The sequence below is a fragment of the Palaemon carinicauda genome, chromosome 3, assembly GCF_036898095.1.
Source record: "Palaemon carinicauda isolate YSFRI2023 chromosome 3, ASM3689809v2, whole genome shotgun sequence".
NCBI classification, from domain to species: Eukaryota; Metazoa; Arthropoda; class Malacostraca; order Decapoda; family Palaemonidae; genus Palaemon; species Palaemon carinicauda.
Genome location: NC_090727.1, coordinates 42,570,369 through 42,588,034, shown reverse-complemented (window position 1 = coordinate 42,588,034; position 17,666 = coordinate 42,570,369). Strand labels below are relative to the sequence as shown.

Sequence of the window (17,666 nt, the reverse complement as noted above, 5' to 3'; positions counted from 1 at the left end):
GGTCCTTTCCTAGACTTGCCCCTGTGAGAGTCTGGACGGGAGCTTCCTCGGCTGGGGGCTCTACCACGAAAGGGCGGTATGAACCTCGTAGCCGGGGTATCAGCCACTGGGGAGCGATAAGTCTTGGGGACAGAGGTGGTAACCTTAGACTTACGAGCCGATGAGGCTACAAGATCGTGCGTGTCCTTCTGTATCAGGGCAGCCGACAAGTCCTTCACTAGCTCCTCGGGAAAGAGGAACTTTGAGAGTGGAGCAAAAAGGAGTTGTGACCGTTGGCACGGTGTAATGCTGGCGGAGAGGAAGGTACACAGTTGTTCCCTTTTCTTCAACACCCCTGATACAAATAACGACGCTAGCTCACCCGATCCATCTCTGATGGCCTTATCCATGCAGGACATAATTAGCATGGCAGAATCTTTGTCCGCAGGAGAGGTTTTCTTGCTGAGGGCTCCCAGGCACCAGTCGAGAAAGTTGAACATTTCGAAAGCTCTGAACAACCCTTTCAGAAGATGATCCAGGTCTGAGAAGGTCCAACAAACCTTCGAGCGTCTCATCGCAGTCCTCCTAGGCGAGTCCACCAGACTTGAGAAGTCAGCCTGGGCAGAGGCAGGTACTCCCAAGCCTGGTGCTTCCCCTGTGGCATACCAAACGCAACCTTTCGAAGCGAGCTTCGTTGGAGGGAACATGAAGGAAGTCTTGCCAAGGTGTTGTTTAGACTGAAGCCACTCCCCTAAGATCCTTAAAGCCCTCTTGGAGGATCTAGCTAGGACAAGCTTAGTATAGTTGGACTTAGCTTGTTGTACGCCCAGCGAAAACTCAGATGGAGGAGAGCGGGGAATAGCAGAGACGAAGTGGTCTGGGTAAATCTCCCTGAGTAGAGCCAAGACCTTTCGAAAATCAATAGACAATGGAGAAAGCTTAGACTCCTCCACGTCTGATGAGGGATCAAGGTGTGCCTCCTCATCATCCGACACTTCATCAGCAGAGGGTAGCGAAGCGATAGGACCAGAATGCTGAACCGCAGAGTCAGAACGGGTAGGAACAATAACAGAGGTTTCCTCATCTTGAGGGAAAACCTGAGGCTCAGACTGCATAGGCTGAACAACAGACGAAGCAGAAGGCAGGCGCATGGGTGAAGGAGGTTGACTCCTAGCAAGAGTTGAACCCAAGGATTGCACAAGCTGAGCGGAGGACGGAGGCGGAGTAGTCCGTTCCTGTTCCTGTGAGATGAGTGGAGCATGAAGAGGTTGAGGCTGCGCAGAACAAGGTAAAGTTCTCGCAAGCTGAGGCTCCTGAGGCGCAAGTCCAGGGTGTAGAGGAGCTTGCCTAGAGGAGGGTTGAGCTCGCTGCAGCGATGGTTGAGCAGACAGACTCACGGAGGGGAGAGGTTGTTGTACCCCAACCGAGAGTTGCACCACTGGTGGAGCAGCAAGGTGAGGCGGAGGAAGAGTGGAATAACTCTCCTGATCCCAAAGCAAGGGTTGCCTTAAAGAAGGCTGAGGCTGAACAACACTGGGAACAGCAAACTCCGAAAGTGGCTCAACATCGTACGCCTGGCAGATGGTGCTGCGACCAGGCGGAGCAGGTGCAGGCTGGGCGAGCACAGGCGGAGCGAGAACAGGTGGAGGGAGTGTAGGCGGAGGAGGAGGTGCAACACTCTCAGCCCGACACTCACGCATCAAGTCCGAAAGCTGAGCTTGCATGGACTGAAGCAGGGTCCACTTGGGGTCGGCAGAAACGATAACAGACTGAGGTAAAGTCACAGTCGGGCTCTGTATAGGCAGAACCTTACTCCTCTTGGGCGGAGTACAGTCGACCGATGACTGAGGCGAGTCGGAGCTGAGCCAATGACTACAACCTGGCTGAGCACTCGCTGACTGAACTCTCCGTTTAAGCGGTCTCGAGACCTGAGACCAACGTTTCTTCCCTGCATGTTGATCAGCGGACGAGAAGACGGGCTCAATCGTCTGCAGGTGGGAGTGACGGTCTAAGGAAGACACGCCCGCAACCACCGAGGATAATTCTGTGCGCCTAACAAGGCCTGTCGAACCCTTAAGCCCTTCGACATTGCTTCTCCCCTGGGCATGGGAGCTTGCAAGAGGTCCCGGACTGGGAGGACGACTGGCTCGCACAGAAAAATCCTCACGCACCACACTGGCACCACTAGCACTTGGCACTGCACAGACACTAGCACTCGTCACAGCACTGGCACTATTTCCACCCACTGCACTCTTGACCTTCAGTTCTTTAACCTCGGCCATCAGAGACTTATGGTCACTTACCACTGATTCTACTTTATCTCCTAAAGCCTGAATAGCACGCAAAACAGTTGACATATCAGGCGGAGGGCACACAGTAGGTTCGGGGGTAGCCACTACAGGGGTAGGAAAAGGTAGGGGATCATGAGGTGAGGAAAACATAGAAGAGTGAGAAGAACTTCTCCTAACTCTACCTCTCTCTAACTTAGATGAATATTTTAAAAGACGGACAAAATCCAATTCCGAAAGTCCGGCGCACTCCTCACATCGATTTTCTAATAGACAGGGCCTGTCCCTACAGTCAGAACAAGCGGTGTGAGGATCTACCGAGGCCTTCGGAATACGCCTATTGCAAGACCTACATCGTCTATGGGAGGGAGCTTGCGAAACGTCAGACATCTTGTTTCAAAGAGTTAGTCAAAGGGTGATCCAAAAACAAGCAAAAATTCATTAACCGTTAACCAGTATTTATATAAAAGCTATCTAGCTAATATAAAAAGGATTCCAGTATGCGACAGCCGTTAATCTAAGAGAATACTTCACCAAATATCCATGAATAAACTCGAAGACCATAAGCGTATCCCAGAACGTCTAGCCGGAAGCACGACAGAGGAATAATTGAGGAGGTGTCAACAACAAATGATTGAGTACCTGGCCACAGGTGGCGCTGGTAAGTACACCCCCTTCTAGTATTGTGATAGCTGGCGTATCCCTCCATAGAATTCTGTCGGGCAACGGAGTTGACAGCTACATGATTATCGGGTAAGTTTAATATTGAAAATAACAAAAACAAAATAAATAGGTACCTGGTAAGGAAGTCGACTTGAACAATTACTCTGCCTTTTAAGTACGTCTTCCTTACGGAGCCTCGCGATCCTCTTAGGATGCTGATCGACCCCTAGGATCTGAAGTATCAAGGGTTGCAACCCATACAACAGGACCTCATCAAAACCCCTAATCTAGGCGCTCTCAAGAAATGACTTTGACCACCTGCCAAATCAACCAGGATGCGAAAGGCTTCTTAGCCTTCCGGACAACCCAAAAAACAACAATAAAAACATTTCAAGAGAAAGATTAAAAGGGTATGGAATTAGGGAATTGTAGTGGTTGAGCCCTCACCCACTACTGCACTCGCTGCTACGAATGGTCCCAGTGTGTAGCAGTCCTCGTAAAGAGACTGGACATCCTTTAGATAAAAAGACGCAAACACTGACTTGCTTCTCCAATAGGTTGCGTCCATTATACTTCGCAGAGATCTATTTTGCTTAAAGGCCACGGAAGTTGCAACAGCTCTAACTTCGTGTGTCCTCACCTTAAGCAATGCTTGGTCTTCCTCACTCAGATGTGAATGAGCTTCTCGTATTAACAGTCTGATAAAGTTGGATAAAGCATTCTTTGACATAGGCAAAGATGGTTTCTTAACTGAACACCATAAAGCTTCAGATTGGCCTCGTAAAGGTTTAGTTCGCTTTAAATAGAACTTAAGAAACTCTCACAGGGCATAAGACTCTTTCTAGTTCATTGCCTACCATACTCGATAAGCTGGGAATATCGAACGATTTCGGCCAAGGTCGAGAAGGCAGCTCAATTTTGGCTAGAAAACCAAGTTGTAGCGAACATGTAGCTTTTTCTGACGAAAATCCGATGTTCTTGCTGAAGGCATGAATCTCACTGACTCTTTTAGCTGTGGCTAAGCATACCAGGAAAAGTGTCTTTAAGGTGAGATCTTTCAGGGAGGCTGATTGTAGCGGCTCAAACCTGTCTGACATGAGGAATCTTAGTACCACGTCTAAATTCCAACTAGGTGTAACCAAACGACGCTCCTTCGTGGTCTCAAAAGACTTAAGGAGGTCCTGAAGATCTTTATTGTTGGAAAGATCTAAGCCTCTATGCCGGAAGACCGATGCCAACATGCTTCTGTAGCCCTTGATAGTGGGAGCTGAAAGGGATCGTCCTTTTCTCAGGTATAAGAGAAAGTCAGCTATTTGAGCTACAGAGGTACTGGTCGAGGATACAGATACTGACTTGCACCAGTTTCGGAAGACTTCCCACTTCGATTGGTAGACTCTAAGGGTGGATGTTCTCCTTGCTCTAGCAATCGCACTGGCTGCCTCCTTCGAAAAGCCTCTAGCTCTCGAGAGTCTTTCGATAGTCTGAAGGCAGTCAGACGAAGAGCGTGGAGGCTTTGGTGTACCTTCTTTACGTGTGGCTGACGTAGAAGGTCCACCCTTAGAGGAAGACTTCTGGGAACGTCTACTAGCCATCGAAGTACCTCGGTGAACCATTCTCTCGTGGGCCAGAGGGGAGCAACTAGCGTCAACCTTGTCCTTTCGTGAGAGGCGAACTTCTGCAGTACCTTGTTGACAATCTTGAACGGTGGGAATGCGTATAGATCTAGATGCGACCAATCTAGGAGAAAGGCATCTATATGTATTGCTGCTGGGTCCGGGACTGGTGAGCAATATATTGGGAGCCTCTTGGTCATCGAGGTTGCAAAGAGATCTATGGTTGGTTGGCCCCAAGTGGCCCAAAGTCTCTTGCATACATCCTTGTGGAGGGTCCATTCCGTTGGAATTACTTGCCCTTTCCGACTGAGACAATCTGCCATGACATTCAAGTTGCCTTGGATGAACCTCGTTACTAGTGATATGTTTTGACTTTTTGACCAGATGAGCAGGTCCCTTGCGATCTTGTACAACGTCAGTGAGTGGGTCCCTCCTTGCTTGGAGATGTACGCCAAGGCAGTGGTGTTGTCCGAGTTCACTTCCACCACTTTGCCTCGAAGGAGAGACCTGAAGCTTTTCAAGGCCAGATGTACTGCCAGCAGCTCCTTGCAGTTGATATGCATGATCCTTTGACTCGAGTTCCACAGTCCTGAACATTCCCGACCGTCTAATGTCGCGCCCCAGCCTACGTCCGATGCGTCCGAGAAGAGAACGTGGTTGGGAGTCTGAACAGCCAGGGGAAGACCCTCTCTTAGGTTGATACTGTCCTTCCACCAAGTCAGGCAAGACTTCATCTTTTCGGAAATGGGGATCGAGACCGCTTCTAGCGTCTTGTCCTTTTTCCAGTGAAAAGCTAGATGGTATTGAAGAGGACGGAGGTGTAGTCTTCCTAATGACACAAATTGTTCCAGGGATGATAGCGTCCCTACCAGACTCATCCACTTCCTGACTGAGCATTGTTCCTTCTTCAGCATGTTCTGGATGCATAACTGGGCTTGGCTTATTCTGGGGGCCGACGGAAAAGCCCGAAAAGCTAGACTGTGAATCTCCATCCCTAAATACACAATAGTTTGGGATGGGACCAGTTGTGACTTTTCCATATTGACAAGGAGACCCAATTCCTTGGTCAGATCTAGAGTCCACTTTAGATCCTTCAGACAGCGGCGACTGGAAGAAGCTCTGAGAAGCCAGTCGTCCAAATAGAGGGAGGCTCGGATGTCCGATAAATGAAGGAATTTGGCTACATTCCTCATCAGCCTCGTAAACACAAGAGGAGCTGTGCTTAGGCCAAAGCACAGGACTTGAAACTGGTAGACAACCTTTTCGAAAACGGATCTCAGAAAAGGTTGGGAGTCCGGGTGGATGGGGACGTGGAAGTAGGCGTCCCTTAGGTGTAAAGAGACCATCCAGTCTTCCCTTCTGACCGCTGCTAAGACTGACTTTGTGGTCTCCATGGAGAACGTCTGCTTTGTGACAAAGACATTCAGAGCACTGACGTCTAGCACCGGCCTCCACCCTCCTGTCTTCTTTGACACCAAGAAGAGTCGGTTGTAGAATCCCGGAGATTGAAGGTCCGAGACTTTGACCACCGCTCCCTTCTCTAGTAAAAGAGACACTTCCCGTTTCAAGGCTCGTCTCTTGTCTTCCTCTCTGTACCTGGGAGAGAGATCGATGGGAGACGTTGCTAGAGGGGGTTTCCGTACAAAAGGGATCTTGTACCCCTCTCTGAGCAACTTCACAGATTGTGCATCTGCGCCTCTCTTCTCCCAGGTCTGCCAGAAGTTCTTGAGTCTGGCTCCCACTGCTGTCTGAAGATGCGGGCAGTCAGACTCTGCCCTTATAGGACTTGGATCCTTTCTTCTTTCCTCGTTTCCCTTCGGCACGAGCACCTCCTCTGCTGGAGGCTCTGCCACGAAAGGGCGGAATAAAACGGGACGCTGGAGTGTCCATCCTTGGTCTAGCTGACAAGGTAGGCAAAGGGGGAGCTTTGCGAGCGGAGGACGCAACAAGATCGTGAGTGTCCTTCTGCACCAATGAAGCGGCTATTTCCTTAATCAGGGCTTCTGGAAAAAGGCACTTGGAAAGAGGAGCAAAGAGAAGCTCAGATCTCTGGCACGGTGTAACTCCAGCTGAAAGGAATGAGCATAGGTTTTCACGCTTTTTAAGGACTCCGGACACAAATGATGCAGCAAGCTCATTAGACCCATCACGTACGGCCTTGTCCATGCAGGACATAATGAGCAAGGAAGTCTCTTTCTCTGTCGGAGAGATCTTTCTGCTTAGGGCTCCTAGACACCAGTCTAAGAAGTTAAAAACTTCGAAGGCCCTAAAGATACCTTTCAAAAGGTGGTCCAGGTCCGAAGATGACCAACATATCTTTGAGCGTCTCATGGCAAGGCGGCGGGGAGAGTCTACAAGACTTGAGAAGTCGCCCTGGGCAGAGGCAGGAACTCCCAAGCCAAGAACTTCTCCCGTGGCATACCAGACGCTCGATCTAGAAGAGAGTCTAGCAGGGGGAAACGCAAAGGCTGTCTTCCCTAAACTCTTCTTGGACTGCAACCATTCTCCTATCACCCGCAAAGCTCTCTTGGATGAGCGTGCGAGGACGAGTCTAGTAAAGGCAGGAGTGGTAGACGGCATACCTAACACAAACTCTGACGGCGGAGAACGAGGAGCCACAGAAACAAACTGGTCCGGAAACAGCTCTTTGAAAATGGCCAAAACTTTTCTAAAGTCCAAAGAGGGTTGAGTAGACTTAGGCTCGTCCAAATCTGATTGTGGTTCATCTATGTGTGCAGCAACATCATCATCAGAAAGTTCCTCATCCGACAACTGATGAGGAAACGGCAACGGAGTGGGTAACGGCTGGTTCGCTGAGTCCGGTCGCACGGGTGCATGCGTGACTGAGCCGGACGCAACGTCATGGAACTGCTGCCCAGTCTGTGAGCTGGCAACAACCATGGTAGCGCGGGGACGCACAGCATCAACTCCAGACTGTCTGGACTGATGTGGGTGCGCAGTGGAAACCACACTGGGTTGCGGAGGTTGACGCACCACGTCAAAACAAAGCAACTCTGACGGTTGTTGAACCTCCAGAACGTCAACGGCAACCTCCGTGCGTCGCTTAACGTCAACATGCGGCTGGCAGAACACACTGGAACGCATGGGTGGAGGAACTCTCTCAACTGGTGTGCGTGAGAAGGTTACCTCAGCGTCCACAGGACGCACAACCGATCGTGTGGAAAGTTGTAGGCTAGGTACTGCACTAGCTGGTGCGGCAGCAACCTTCTCTGCACGAAAGTCCTGCATTAGAGACGTCAGTTTAGACTGCATGTCTTGCAGTAGAGACCACTTAGGGTCTACGGGAGCAGGTGCGGCGACAGACGGTGTTACTGTCTGAAGCGGTACCGCTTTGCCTCTCTTAGGCGGTGAGCAGTCATCGGATGACGGCAGCGAGTCCGAACTGACCCAGTGGCTACAACCGGGCCGTTGGACTTGCGCTGAAGGGACCGACTTGCGTTTTAACGGTCGTGAGACCTTGGTCCAAGGTTTCTTGCGAGAAACACCTTCTGAAGACGAGGTATAAATGGGCTCTCTCGTCTTAGTTAGGTAGGAGCGATCTTGGGTAGATAAGCCCGATACCACGGAGGGAACGTCTGTTCGCTGATTAAAGCCTCTCAAACCCATATGTCGTACGACATTGCTTCTCCCCTGGACTTGGGAGCTTGCAAGAGTTCCCGGACTAGGAGGACGACAGGCACGAACAGACGAACCCTCAAGCGCAACACTATCCACAACACTATCACTCGGCACTTTAGCACTTCCCACTGCACTTTTGCACTTAAGCTCCTTTACATCCGCCATGAGCTGATTACGGTCACTAGCAAGGGACTCAACTCTCTCACCCAGAGCCTGGATGGCACGCATCATATCAGCCATCAATGGTTCCTGAGTGCCAGAAGGGGGGTTAGGAGCAACCACTACAGGGGAAGGAATAGGTTGTGGGGCATGAGGAGAGGAAATATCAATAGAACGAGAAGAACTTCTCCTAACTCTATCTCTCTCTAGCCTACGTGTATACTTTCGAAATTCGATAAAATCGAATTCCGAAAGGCCAACGCACTCCTCACACCGATCTTCCAATTGACAGATTTTATCCCGACAATTGGAACAAACAGTGTGAGGGTCGATAGAAGCCTTCGGAAGACGCCTTGAACAGTCCCTAGCATTGCACTTCCTAAATTTGGGGACTTGTGAAGGGTCAGCCATTTTGAATTGGTCAAAGGGAAATTCAAAAAACTATCAAAAAGTCATCAACAAAGAATCCGTAATCAAAAAGAGTTCAAGGATTTGTGTGAAGAGAAACCCTGCACAGCGAAAGCTCAAAACTAGAATATAGTACTTCACCAATTAGATATGAAAAACTCCAGTTTAGCAACAGCGAGTAAAGTACGTCTTGTCGACACCTCAACAGAGAGAGAATCGAGTCTTTGTTTACATTGAGAACTGGGTATCTGGTCGACAGATGGCGCTGTTGGGCACACCCGCAACCTGTGTAGCGATCGCTGGCGAGTTTTTACCGTAGAGTTGTCTGTCGAGCAACAGAGTTGCAGCTATATAATCACCGGCTAAGTTAAATATTGAAAAATATATGTAAACATCAATAATGTTTAAATATACTAAGTATAAGAAAAGGTAAGTTAAAAAGACAAAACAATAATGGCCGTCAAGTGAGAATGGGAGCGGAGACTTCCGATCGCCATCCGAGTCAAAAGTAAAGTGGAGTATTCTCCGGTGTGTGTGAGGGGGGAGGGGTAGCTAGCTACCCCTCCCTAACTAGCGGCGGGGTAGGAAACCCTCGTTAAAACTTTTATGGCTCGTCGTTCAGCTACGCCGAAGTAATTACCCCATGTAAATAGCGTGGTTTGTATTTCAGTTACGGAACAAACACTAAATGAAATGTTATTTCCAAATTTGTTTCACAAACAAACCCATAATTAAATTATCGACACAAACGGATTTAAGTTATTCCTTACCCAATTCTGAGAGGTTGAAGATAGAGGTCTTTCTGCGGCTACAGGGACTATTCATTGGAATCCGCTTTCACTGTTAGGTGAAGGTATGATGTAAATGCTTCCAGCAGGAAGTTGTGGAACTATTCGTCACATTTCTTCTGTTGAATTAACAAATTTATATTACTATAATAGTAAAAAATGAAAAAAAATATATTTGGTATAAAAATTGGCATCAACGATACTTTTCCCTGGTGAATGAACCATATTGAGAGAAGGGATTACCTTAAACATGATTTTTTTTTTACTCCACTACGGAGAACGTATCTGATCATGGCCTACTGATATTCTGTGTATATGTACCTGTATCAGGATCTACAAAGAGTTCCGAGTGATTAAACATATATATATTCAACACTGGCAAAATCATTACCAGTGCTCCATTTTGAATTACCCACTCCAGCTTCATGAAATGCCTTTTCTTGGGCAAAAAAGTATGAATATTCCTTGGTTAAACCCAAGAGTAATCAAAGTTAGTTTTTGGTTTCCTGCTCTATTCCACAATACATCTACACACCAAACAAAAGTCTCCCTCTATCATAATTTTACCTCCCAAGCTTTGATTTATTCATTTGAATGCCAATTACGACATGCACAAAAACCGCTTAGTCTTGGCAATAATTTACTGTAACTTCCAAGCTATAAGACCAAACTTAACTACAGTATTTGTTTGATCTAGTCAAGGTTATGGGATAATCATACCTAACAGATATTTACAGAAAATGATTCACTAAGGAGTTTATACCTCACCTGTATAGGAACCTTTCCACTAAAATTCTTTCAATAGTTATTCTCCTTGTATGGCTATAAGCCCACTGACCTCAAGTCTAAATACTCATGACTTTCATCTGCCGAGGAATAGCACAGCTGTAAGGATAAATCCATGTACCAGACTCAACAATCAAAGAATTACACTCACACAAAATAACATTTTGTCTCAAGTAGAATTTCTGTGAATGCAACATAAAGATGGTTGGCGGATCTTTTTAAACTAATTTGTTATTAACCATTATATAATACTAGTTTCCTTATTTCATTGCTTATTAAACCCCACTTGCAAAATAGAATTTAGCCATTTATAAGGTATGTTAGAGGTGTTTGTATCACCAGTTAATTAGCCCAAGGTTCCTATTCAAGTTAGTCTAAGGCTTTTCCTATAATGATCTTGCCCCAAAGCTATATATCCGTTTAGAATGTGGATCACATAAAGCCAGGTACGAAATACAGTAACTTGTGGGTTAATTTAAGGAATAAAAGGCATTGTGCATCCATTAATTTCATTTTATATTTACTGCACTATTTTAGTCAGCTCAAACATGACACTGTAGGATCAAAGTAAGGTTAGGGAAGGATGGGTAGGGTGAGCTGGATCAGCTAAGGTAAGGTAAAGATAGGTAAGAGTAGGTGTGGTAAGAGCAGTTAAATTAAGGGTAGGTTAGGAATTAGTAGGCGAGATAAATGCTGGTAAGGTAAGAGCAGATTAGGTTAGGGCAGGTGAGGTAAAGACAAGTAAAGTGAGGCAAGGACAGGAAAGGTATGGTTAGGTTAGTTAGGAGTATTTTAGATTAGGTATGGTAAAGGGTAGGTAAAGTGGTGTCAGGTACCATAAGGTGATGTTAGGCAAGGAAGAATGTCAAAGCTACATAAAATGTAGTAATAACAAGAGTTTATACGGGAATTTCTAAGACTACTCTGAGGCAGACCTAATCTAGCACGAAGCTGATGGGCCTAAAAAATTATAGGGCCGTTATAAAGTGCACTGTTTTCAGACTAGTTTCACGTCAACAAACAAACCCAATTTAACTTAAAAACTGTTTGAATATCAATTAAGTTATAACGGATTAAAAGTCTTACCTTCATGGTAATGGGCAACAATTGTTGGTTACATCCCCAAAAACGTTCCAGCAATGTTTAGCCCAATTTGACGCCTTTTTATTTTCCTATAGCCCAATCTCAATCATCTTGACAACATATTTCATTAAAATCTCCACTGAATTATTGTTAAGTATTGGAACTAGACTTACCAGTAGTACGGACGATATTTGTAGAATAAAGTATTAATATATGAAATTATATAGTAAGAATTCCAAAGATGTAGAGAAGCGATATCTGTATTTTGTGTACATCAAAAGATATTTAGGAAAGACCGAAAAATTAGACAAAAAATCCGTACGCATTGGCACTCCAATCAACGTCATCTATTGAGAAAATCTTAAACTAAAATCCAATAAAAAGACCTACGGACGTATTATAATTCATAAATTTTATTTTTAATTAAGCCCTTGAAGTACCACACAACTGTAGGTACTGCGTTTCTACAAAATATGCATTTTATTTGATCTTATATGTATTTTATAACTATTCAGCATTGCAGCACAGGGAATTGTAATTCATATTAAGCACGTTTTTTTCGGTTTCACGATTCAAAATGTAAACAAAAAAAATCGAGCTGATCAGCGTCATCTGTTATCAACGAGCCATACTAACCAGGACAAATTCAAATAAATTGTGGTGACTCTCTGGTCTTTCTATTACTATCTTTGTGTGTATGTAGAAAGCCATAGATATCATAATTATATAGAAAATTCACGTGAATTCAGCCAACATAAAGAAAAACTAATCATCTCATAATAATTCTTCCAACTACGCTTAAAACGATGAACATACTGACTTGTGATAAGCCAAGGGAATACAATAGGCCATAATAAGCGTGAAGAAATGATCTCTCTCTCTCTCTCTCTCTCTCTCTCTCTCTCTCTCTCTCTCTCTCTCTCTCTCTCTCTCTCTCTCTCTCTCTCTCTCTCTGTGTGTGTGTGTGTGTGTGTGTGTGGACCGTTCTCATTTTCATGCTTTGGTTTTTCTATGGCTATTTGTGTGCATAAACAACTTATAATTTGTTTCTGTTTTTCTACCTTAGTCCCGTATCCTCTATTTTCCTATGCGCTACAGCCATTTCTAGATGGTGGTTCAATTCCTCATAAGCGGAGGTAAAAAGGTCAAGACAGAGACGACTGGTGAAATCTAACCGAGGCCCTTTGCATCAATAGGCGTTGGAGAAGATGATATTAATGATGATAGCCATTTCTAATTGCATCTGGCAACCATCTTTGATGAAAAAAAGTAAAAATTTGTAAATATCAGGATGCCTATAGGCCTATAAAAGATGTTAATTAGTTCATAATGCGTTACATATACGGTTATACTTAAAAGATATGTAATTTAGAAACGTGGGTATTGAAGACAATTCAAGCTATACAACATAAATTCATGTCTCAAACTCTAATTGTAATTTTCTTAAATCATAATGTTTTGTTTATAATATTTTGTTCATGATCACTAGTAGGCCAATTATTTACCTTCCTCCAAATCCGGAAATTTAGACATTTAACGGCTCCTTAGAAACCCCCTCGTAAAGGTCCCCCTACATTTAAGTATTAAGTCTTTAACCAATTATTTCGAAAAAAATAATACATTTTACTTAAAATTCTTTGCATTACTGAAAGTTCAGATCCTATACGATAGTTTTGTCCTCAATAAATGATATGAATAGCTATTGCCGTAAACCGTAAACCAATTAAATTTTCTAGACGAAAACCTTAAATATATCATGTTTGAAGGGGTCACTGAGCTATTCACTATCATTCTATTATACATGGGGGAGTGTAGAAAAACTTCAGGTGGTGATCCTTTTAAACTAAACCTATAGAGACCAACTGATACATCACATACCCTACCCAACACAAGAAGTAGGGAAATGATCCACTATCGGCCTCTTGGCAATATGAATAAGCTCGGAATTATCAGCTTCAGTTCTGATGGTCTGTCAACAGCGAAAGTAGATTTGCTCGGTAACCTAAAGGCCCATGTGGTGAGCATCCAAGAGACTCACAAATATCAGAGACTGCCTTAAATACCTGACATGGACTTGATAATCTCCCACCAAAGCCCAATCCATGGAAACATAATTCTTTGCTATAGTGAGAAATTCATAATTCACAAAAGTAGAGACCTATCCGAGGATGGGCAGGAGATCCTACAAGAGGAAATTAAACATCCAAATATCACTCCAGTTTACACATCCTCTCCTGCTCCTCTCTCACGGACCAAGATCAACATCCCAGACAGTATGTCTTCTCTCGTGATTCGGGACTTCAAGAGTCACAATAGTCTTCAATTTCTTCTTGAAGACTTGAAAACCCTTAATATCTTCAGTCTTTCGGATGTCCAGTATGAGCTTAATGTATAGGTTTCGGACAGCATATTTGAAAGATCTAGACCTACAGTAGACATACATCTTGGCTCCAATAATTTGAAACCATCTGTAACTAATCTCGTGTCTACACGATTAGCTGGCTGCACGATGTGTAGCAGTTTTATCAGAAATTTTGGACGTCCGGTTCAGATGATTTGATGGGTTATTGCATATATATTCTATTCTAGATTTTAATAGGCAGCCAGTATAATTCAAATAACGTGTTTCGTACAAGTTGTCAGACAACCCCTCAGACATATACACATATACACACATGCCCTGTATCACAATTCGTTGGATGATAGCAAGTACCGATTACCTCAAAAAGAAGCTGACCAATTACTGAATGAAAATTGAAAAATGGACGGCACACCTCTTTACAAACCAGAAACTTTAAGAGACAAAAGCAATGATTCATCTGTGAGACCAGACTCCGTGAGAAAGTCATAATCAAGTCTTATCAAGGACAAGCGTCTGACCTTCTCATATATTGAGTACTACTTTACTGAATGGGCCTTTCCAGAGAATTTTGTGGTCAAAAGTACCAATTACATACGTTACATTATTTAGACTTTCAAATGAATATCTACATCCCTCTTGTTAAGAAACAGTTTCTAAACGAATGGCTCCCTAACTTTTTCATCTTCTTGTTTTCAAGGTGCTTCGATTATGTGGACTTGACAATTAATGTTGAATACGCACTGTGATATTCTAACTACCCCAAACTGTATACGACAAACAAATTATTTAGGTCCTGTAGGTATAGGATTTCCGTGTGATAGAGCCAGGAAAACAGACGTTGAAATAGAAATAGAGACTGAGTGAATAAGGCTGCTAAGGGATTCGGACGCCTAGATTTCCTCACAATTCAATTATTCCAGTTTATGTAAGTAAATCAAACTGTAACAGGTATTCTCCTTAGACATCTGATCAGCCATAATATGTAAGGATTGAGCTGAGCCCCACATTGACTATATGACATTCCTTTTATAGACTTTAGGACCGGTGACGTTTCCCATCAAGAAATTTAGTTAATGTTCTTCTTCTTCTTTAGATTGCCCGGAGCTCCTCTCCGGACAGGGGCTTTTTGACGGTGCGTCTAGCGCCTAGTTAGTTAATGTGAACTTAAAATTCTCTAATCTATCTAAAATTATAATGATAATAACAACAATATTTCAATTGTAATAATGATTACGATAATGATAATAATAATCGCCATGATAATGATGATTATTATAATCCGAGATTTATTATTTTACTATACAGTAGTTGATGTATTTCTTAAAACTTTTCAAAAGTTTACAAATAGTCCTTATATAGTAATTACGAATAACCAGTAAAATGAAAGAAAGTTATATAGAAAATGTTATTGGACTTTGAAACCGTTAAATGATATTAAAATCGAGTCGTTTTATTTATTTGTCTGCCTGTCTTTCCAGAACAGGATTACGTCAAAACTACTTAACGGATTTTGACGAAATTTTCATCCCAGATAGAGCTAAGGTCATGGACGACCTCATTAAATTTTGGAGATGATCCAAATCTGGATCCGGATTCTAAAAGTGGACTTGAATTTTTTGCCATTTTAAAGGTAACTTCAAAACAAACTGACGCATTTTGAAGAAATTTATACCACAGAGGTCTTAGGCCATGGACGACTCTATTAACCTTTGGCGGAGGTCATAAATCTCTTATTTCTCTTTTTAAATATAAATGTGAAACATTATGAAACGAATAACATGTATCAAGCATTAGGAAGTTCTCTAAGAGAAGGCTTTACCATCTTATGAATTATGGCTGAAGAAGAAAATATTCTCGAACTTTTATCCTCTTGTGACATGCAATTAGTTCGCCTAATCTGGTTCTTCTCGGTGCCTATGAAATATATGTTTCATGAAACGAAGCAGCGAAGCTTTCTCATTAACCTCGTAAAGAGAGGCGGGAATTAAGTCTCATTTTGAATTTTTATATTACTTTCTATTTCAGATGAATTTTTAGGTGTCACCAAAGATAAAAGATGTTGATGAAATCTTAATAGAAGATCGAAATTCCAAATGTAAAGGAAAGAGAGATTTATCATCCTATAAACACATTTACAATAACTACTTAAGGGATCAAGTAAAGATAAGCACCCCCATAACTGACTAGTATAGAAAAGCACCCCCCGAATTTGTGCAAGTAAAGAATAGCACTCCCATATTTGAGCAAGTAAAGATAAGCACTCCCTGGTCTTGAATAAAAGCAAGTAAAGATAAGCACTCCCATATTTGAGCATGTAAAGATAAGCACATTATTATAATTATGGTTTAAACTTTAAACACAATAAATTATTTTGAAATTTTATTGATATATGAAATATAAAATGAAATATACAACACTGAAATAAGATGTCGAGTCCAGAAATCAAAAATACTTGTAAAAATTTAATTAAAATAATACTGTCTTGCTATAGTTTCACAAAATCTATGAAACTTGTCGTTCTTGTTACGTTCGCTCCACATGAATTCATGCAAATAAGAGTTCAAAAATTCTCGTTTACATCCTATCATCCGTTTTATTCTTATTTTGTGTTTGTTCCAGTAGCTCTCTACTGCTTGTGTATGAACGCCTGTAGTCCTGTCAACAAAATTCACGGAGTGGTTAACTGTATGATGCGTATATCCAAGGTCCCTTTCAATGTTCCTGTATGCTTTCCATTGATCACTGTGAATAATTGTTCCAGGCATAACTACTTTCCTAATTATCGGCAACAGTGTTTCGGCATTGCGCGAATCAACAATCTCCATATAACCCAGGGATGGTGATGAAGTAGGATCTACTATTCCAAATACCCATAGTGGATTCTGGGGAGAACGTCCTCTATGGTGCTTTGGTTTATGGCTAAAACAAGATTCATCAATTTGTACCGTTGTGCCTGGTCCACCAAGCTTGATAGGGTTCCTTTCAAAATGTTTCAAGCAAATTTCACGAAAAAAGCTGAACATGTCAATAACTGTCACTTTTGAAACATTCAATAACTGTACGGTCTGCAAAACACTCAGTTCCTGACACCAGTAGAAGATTCCTTCAATCCATTTTTGTAAAGAAAGCTTTGAGCGATAAAAAAACGAATCTTTGCGAATTGATTCGTAGTGCTTATATTTACTGCATTCCTTAACTTGGCACTTCCAGACATATTTGTCTTGTATTGAAGAACGTTTTGTCCACTTCATTAAAATGCTACAATGAGGGCATTTTAGTTCAGCTCTCAAAAGTTTCTGCTGCTTCATCCAGTTAATTGCAGGAGTCGGGTCCTCAACCAACAGTGGCTTAAGAATTTCTTCATACAGAGAACGGTCCATGTTAAGGGTTTCTCTCAAGACTTTATACGACTTTCTGAGGTATATCATGCTAAAAAGTAAAATCTATCCGAACAGCAAAAATTATATACTCAAATAAGAAGAGAAAACAACTCGTTAATGTAACTATTTAAACTATTCAGAAGAGAAAACAACCTGTCAGAACATAAATAATCTATCAGAACAGCCAAAATGATATCCTCAAATAAGAAGAGAAAACAACTCGTTAACGCAACTATTTGAACTATTCAAAAGAGAAAACAACCTGTCAGAACAAATTAAATAATTTTGAGCAAGTAAAGAAAAGCACTCACGAAATTGTGCAAGTAAAGGAAAGCACTCCCATATTTGAGCAAGTAAAGATAAGCACTCCCTGGGCCATGCAGGGGTGCTTATCTTTACTTGATCCTACTTAAGTTCATATATGGAATAGAAACCTTGGCAATTATAGGTTAAATGTTTCTACTACATGACCTGCAAATTCATAATCGGGAAAACATACTTAAAGGAATGAGAGAGAG

General features: G+C 42.9%; 1 protein-coding gene and 1 long non-coding RNA gene across 2 annotated transcripts in view; both read right to left on the bottom strand.

Moving 5' to 3' along the window:
• Positions 1-11,727, bottom strand: part of LOC137638257 (uncharacterized) — a 346,783-nt gene extending 335,056 nt beyond the window's left edge. Inside the window, exons 1-2 of the long non-coding RNA XR_011043968.1 lie at positions 11,580-11,727; positions 9,520-9,656 (exon numbers count right to left, since the gene is read on the bottom strand). This is a non-coding gene — a long non-coding RNA (uncharacterized lncRNA). The remainder of the gene's footprint in view (positions 1-9,519; positions 9,657-11,579) is intronic.
• Positions 11,728-16,230: 4,503 nt separating this feature from the next.
• Positions 16,231-17,196, bottom strand: LOC137631585 (uncharacterized). The gene has a single exon (XM_068363446.1). The coding sequence runs from the start codon at positions 17,194-17,196 to the stop codon at positions 16,231-16,233; it is 966 nt and encodes a 321-aa protein (XP_068219547.1).
• Between the last annotated feature and the right edge of the window lie 470 nt (positions 17,197-17,666).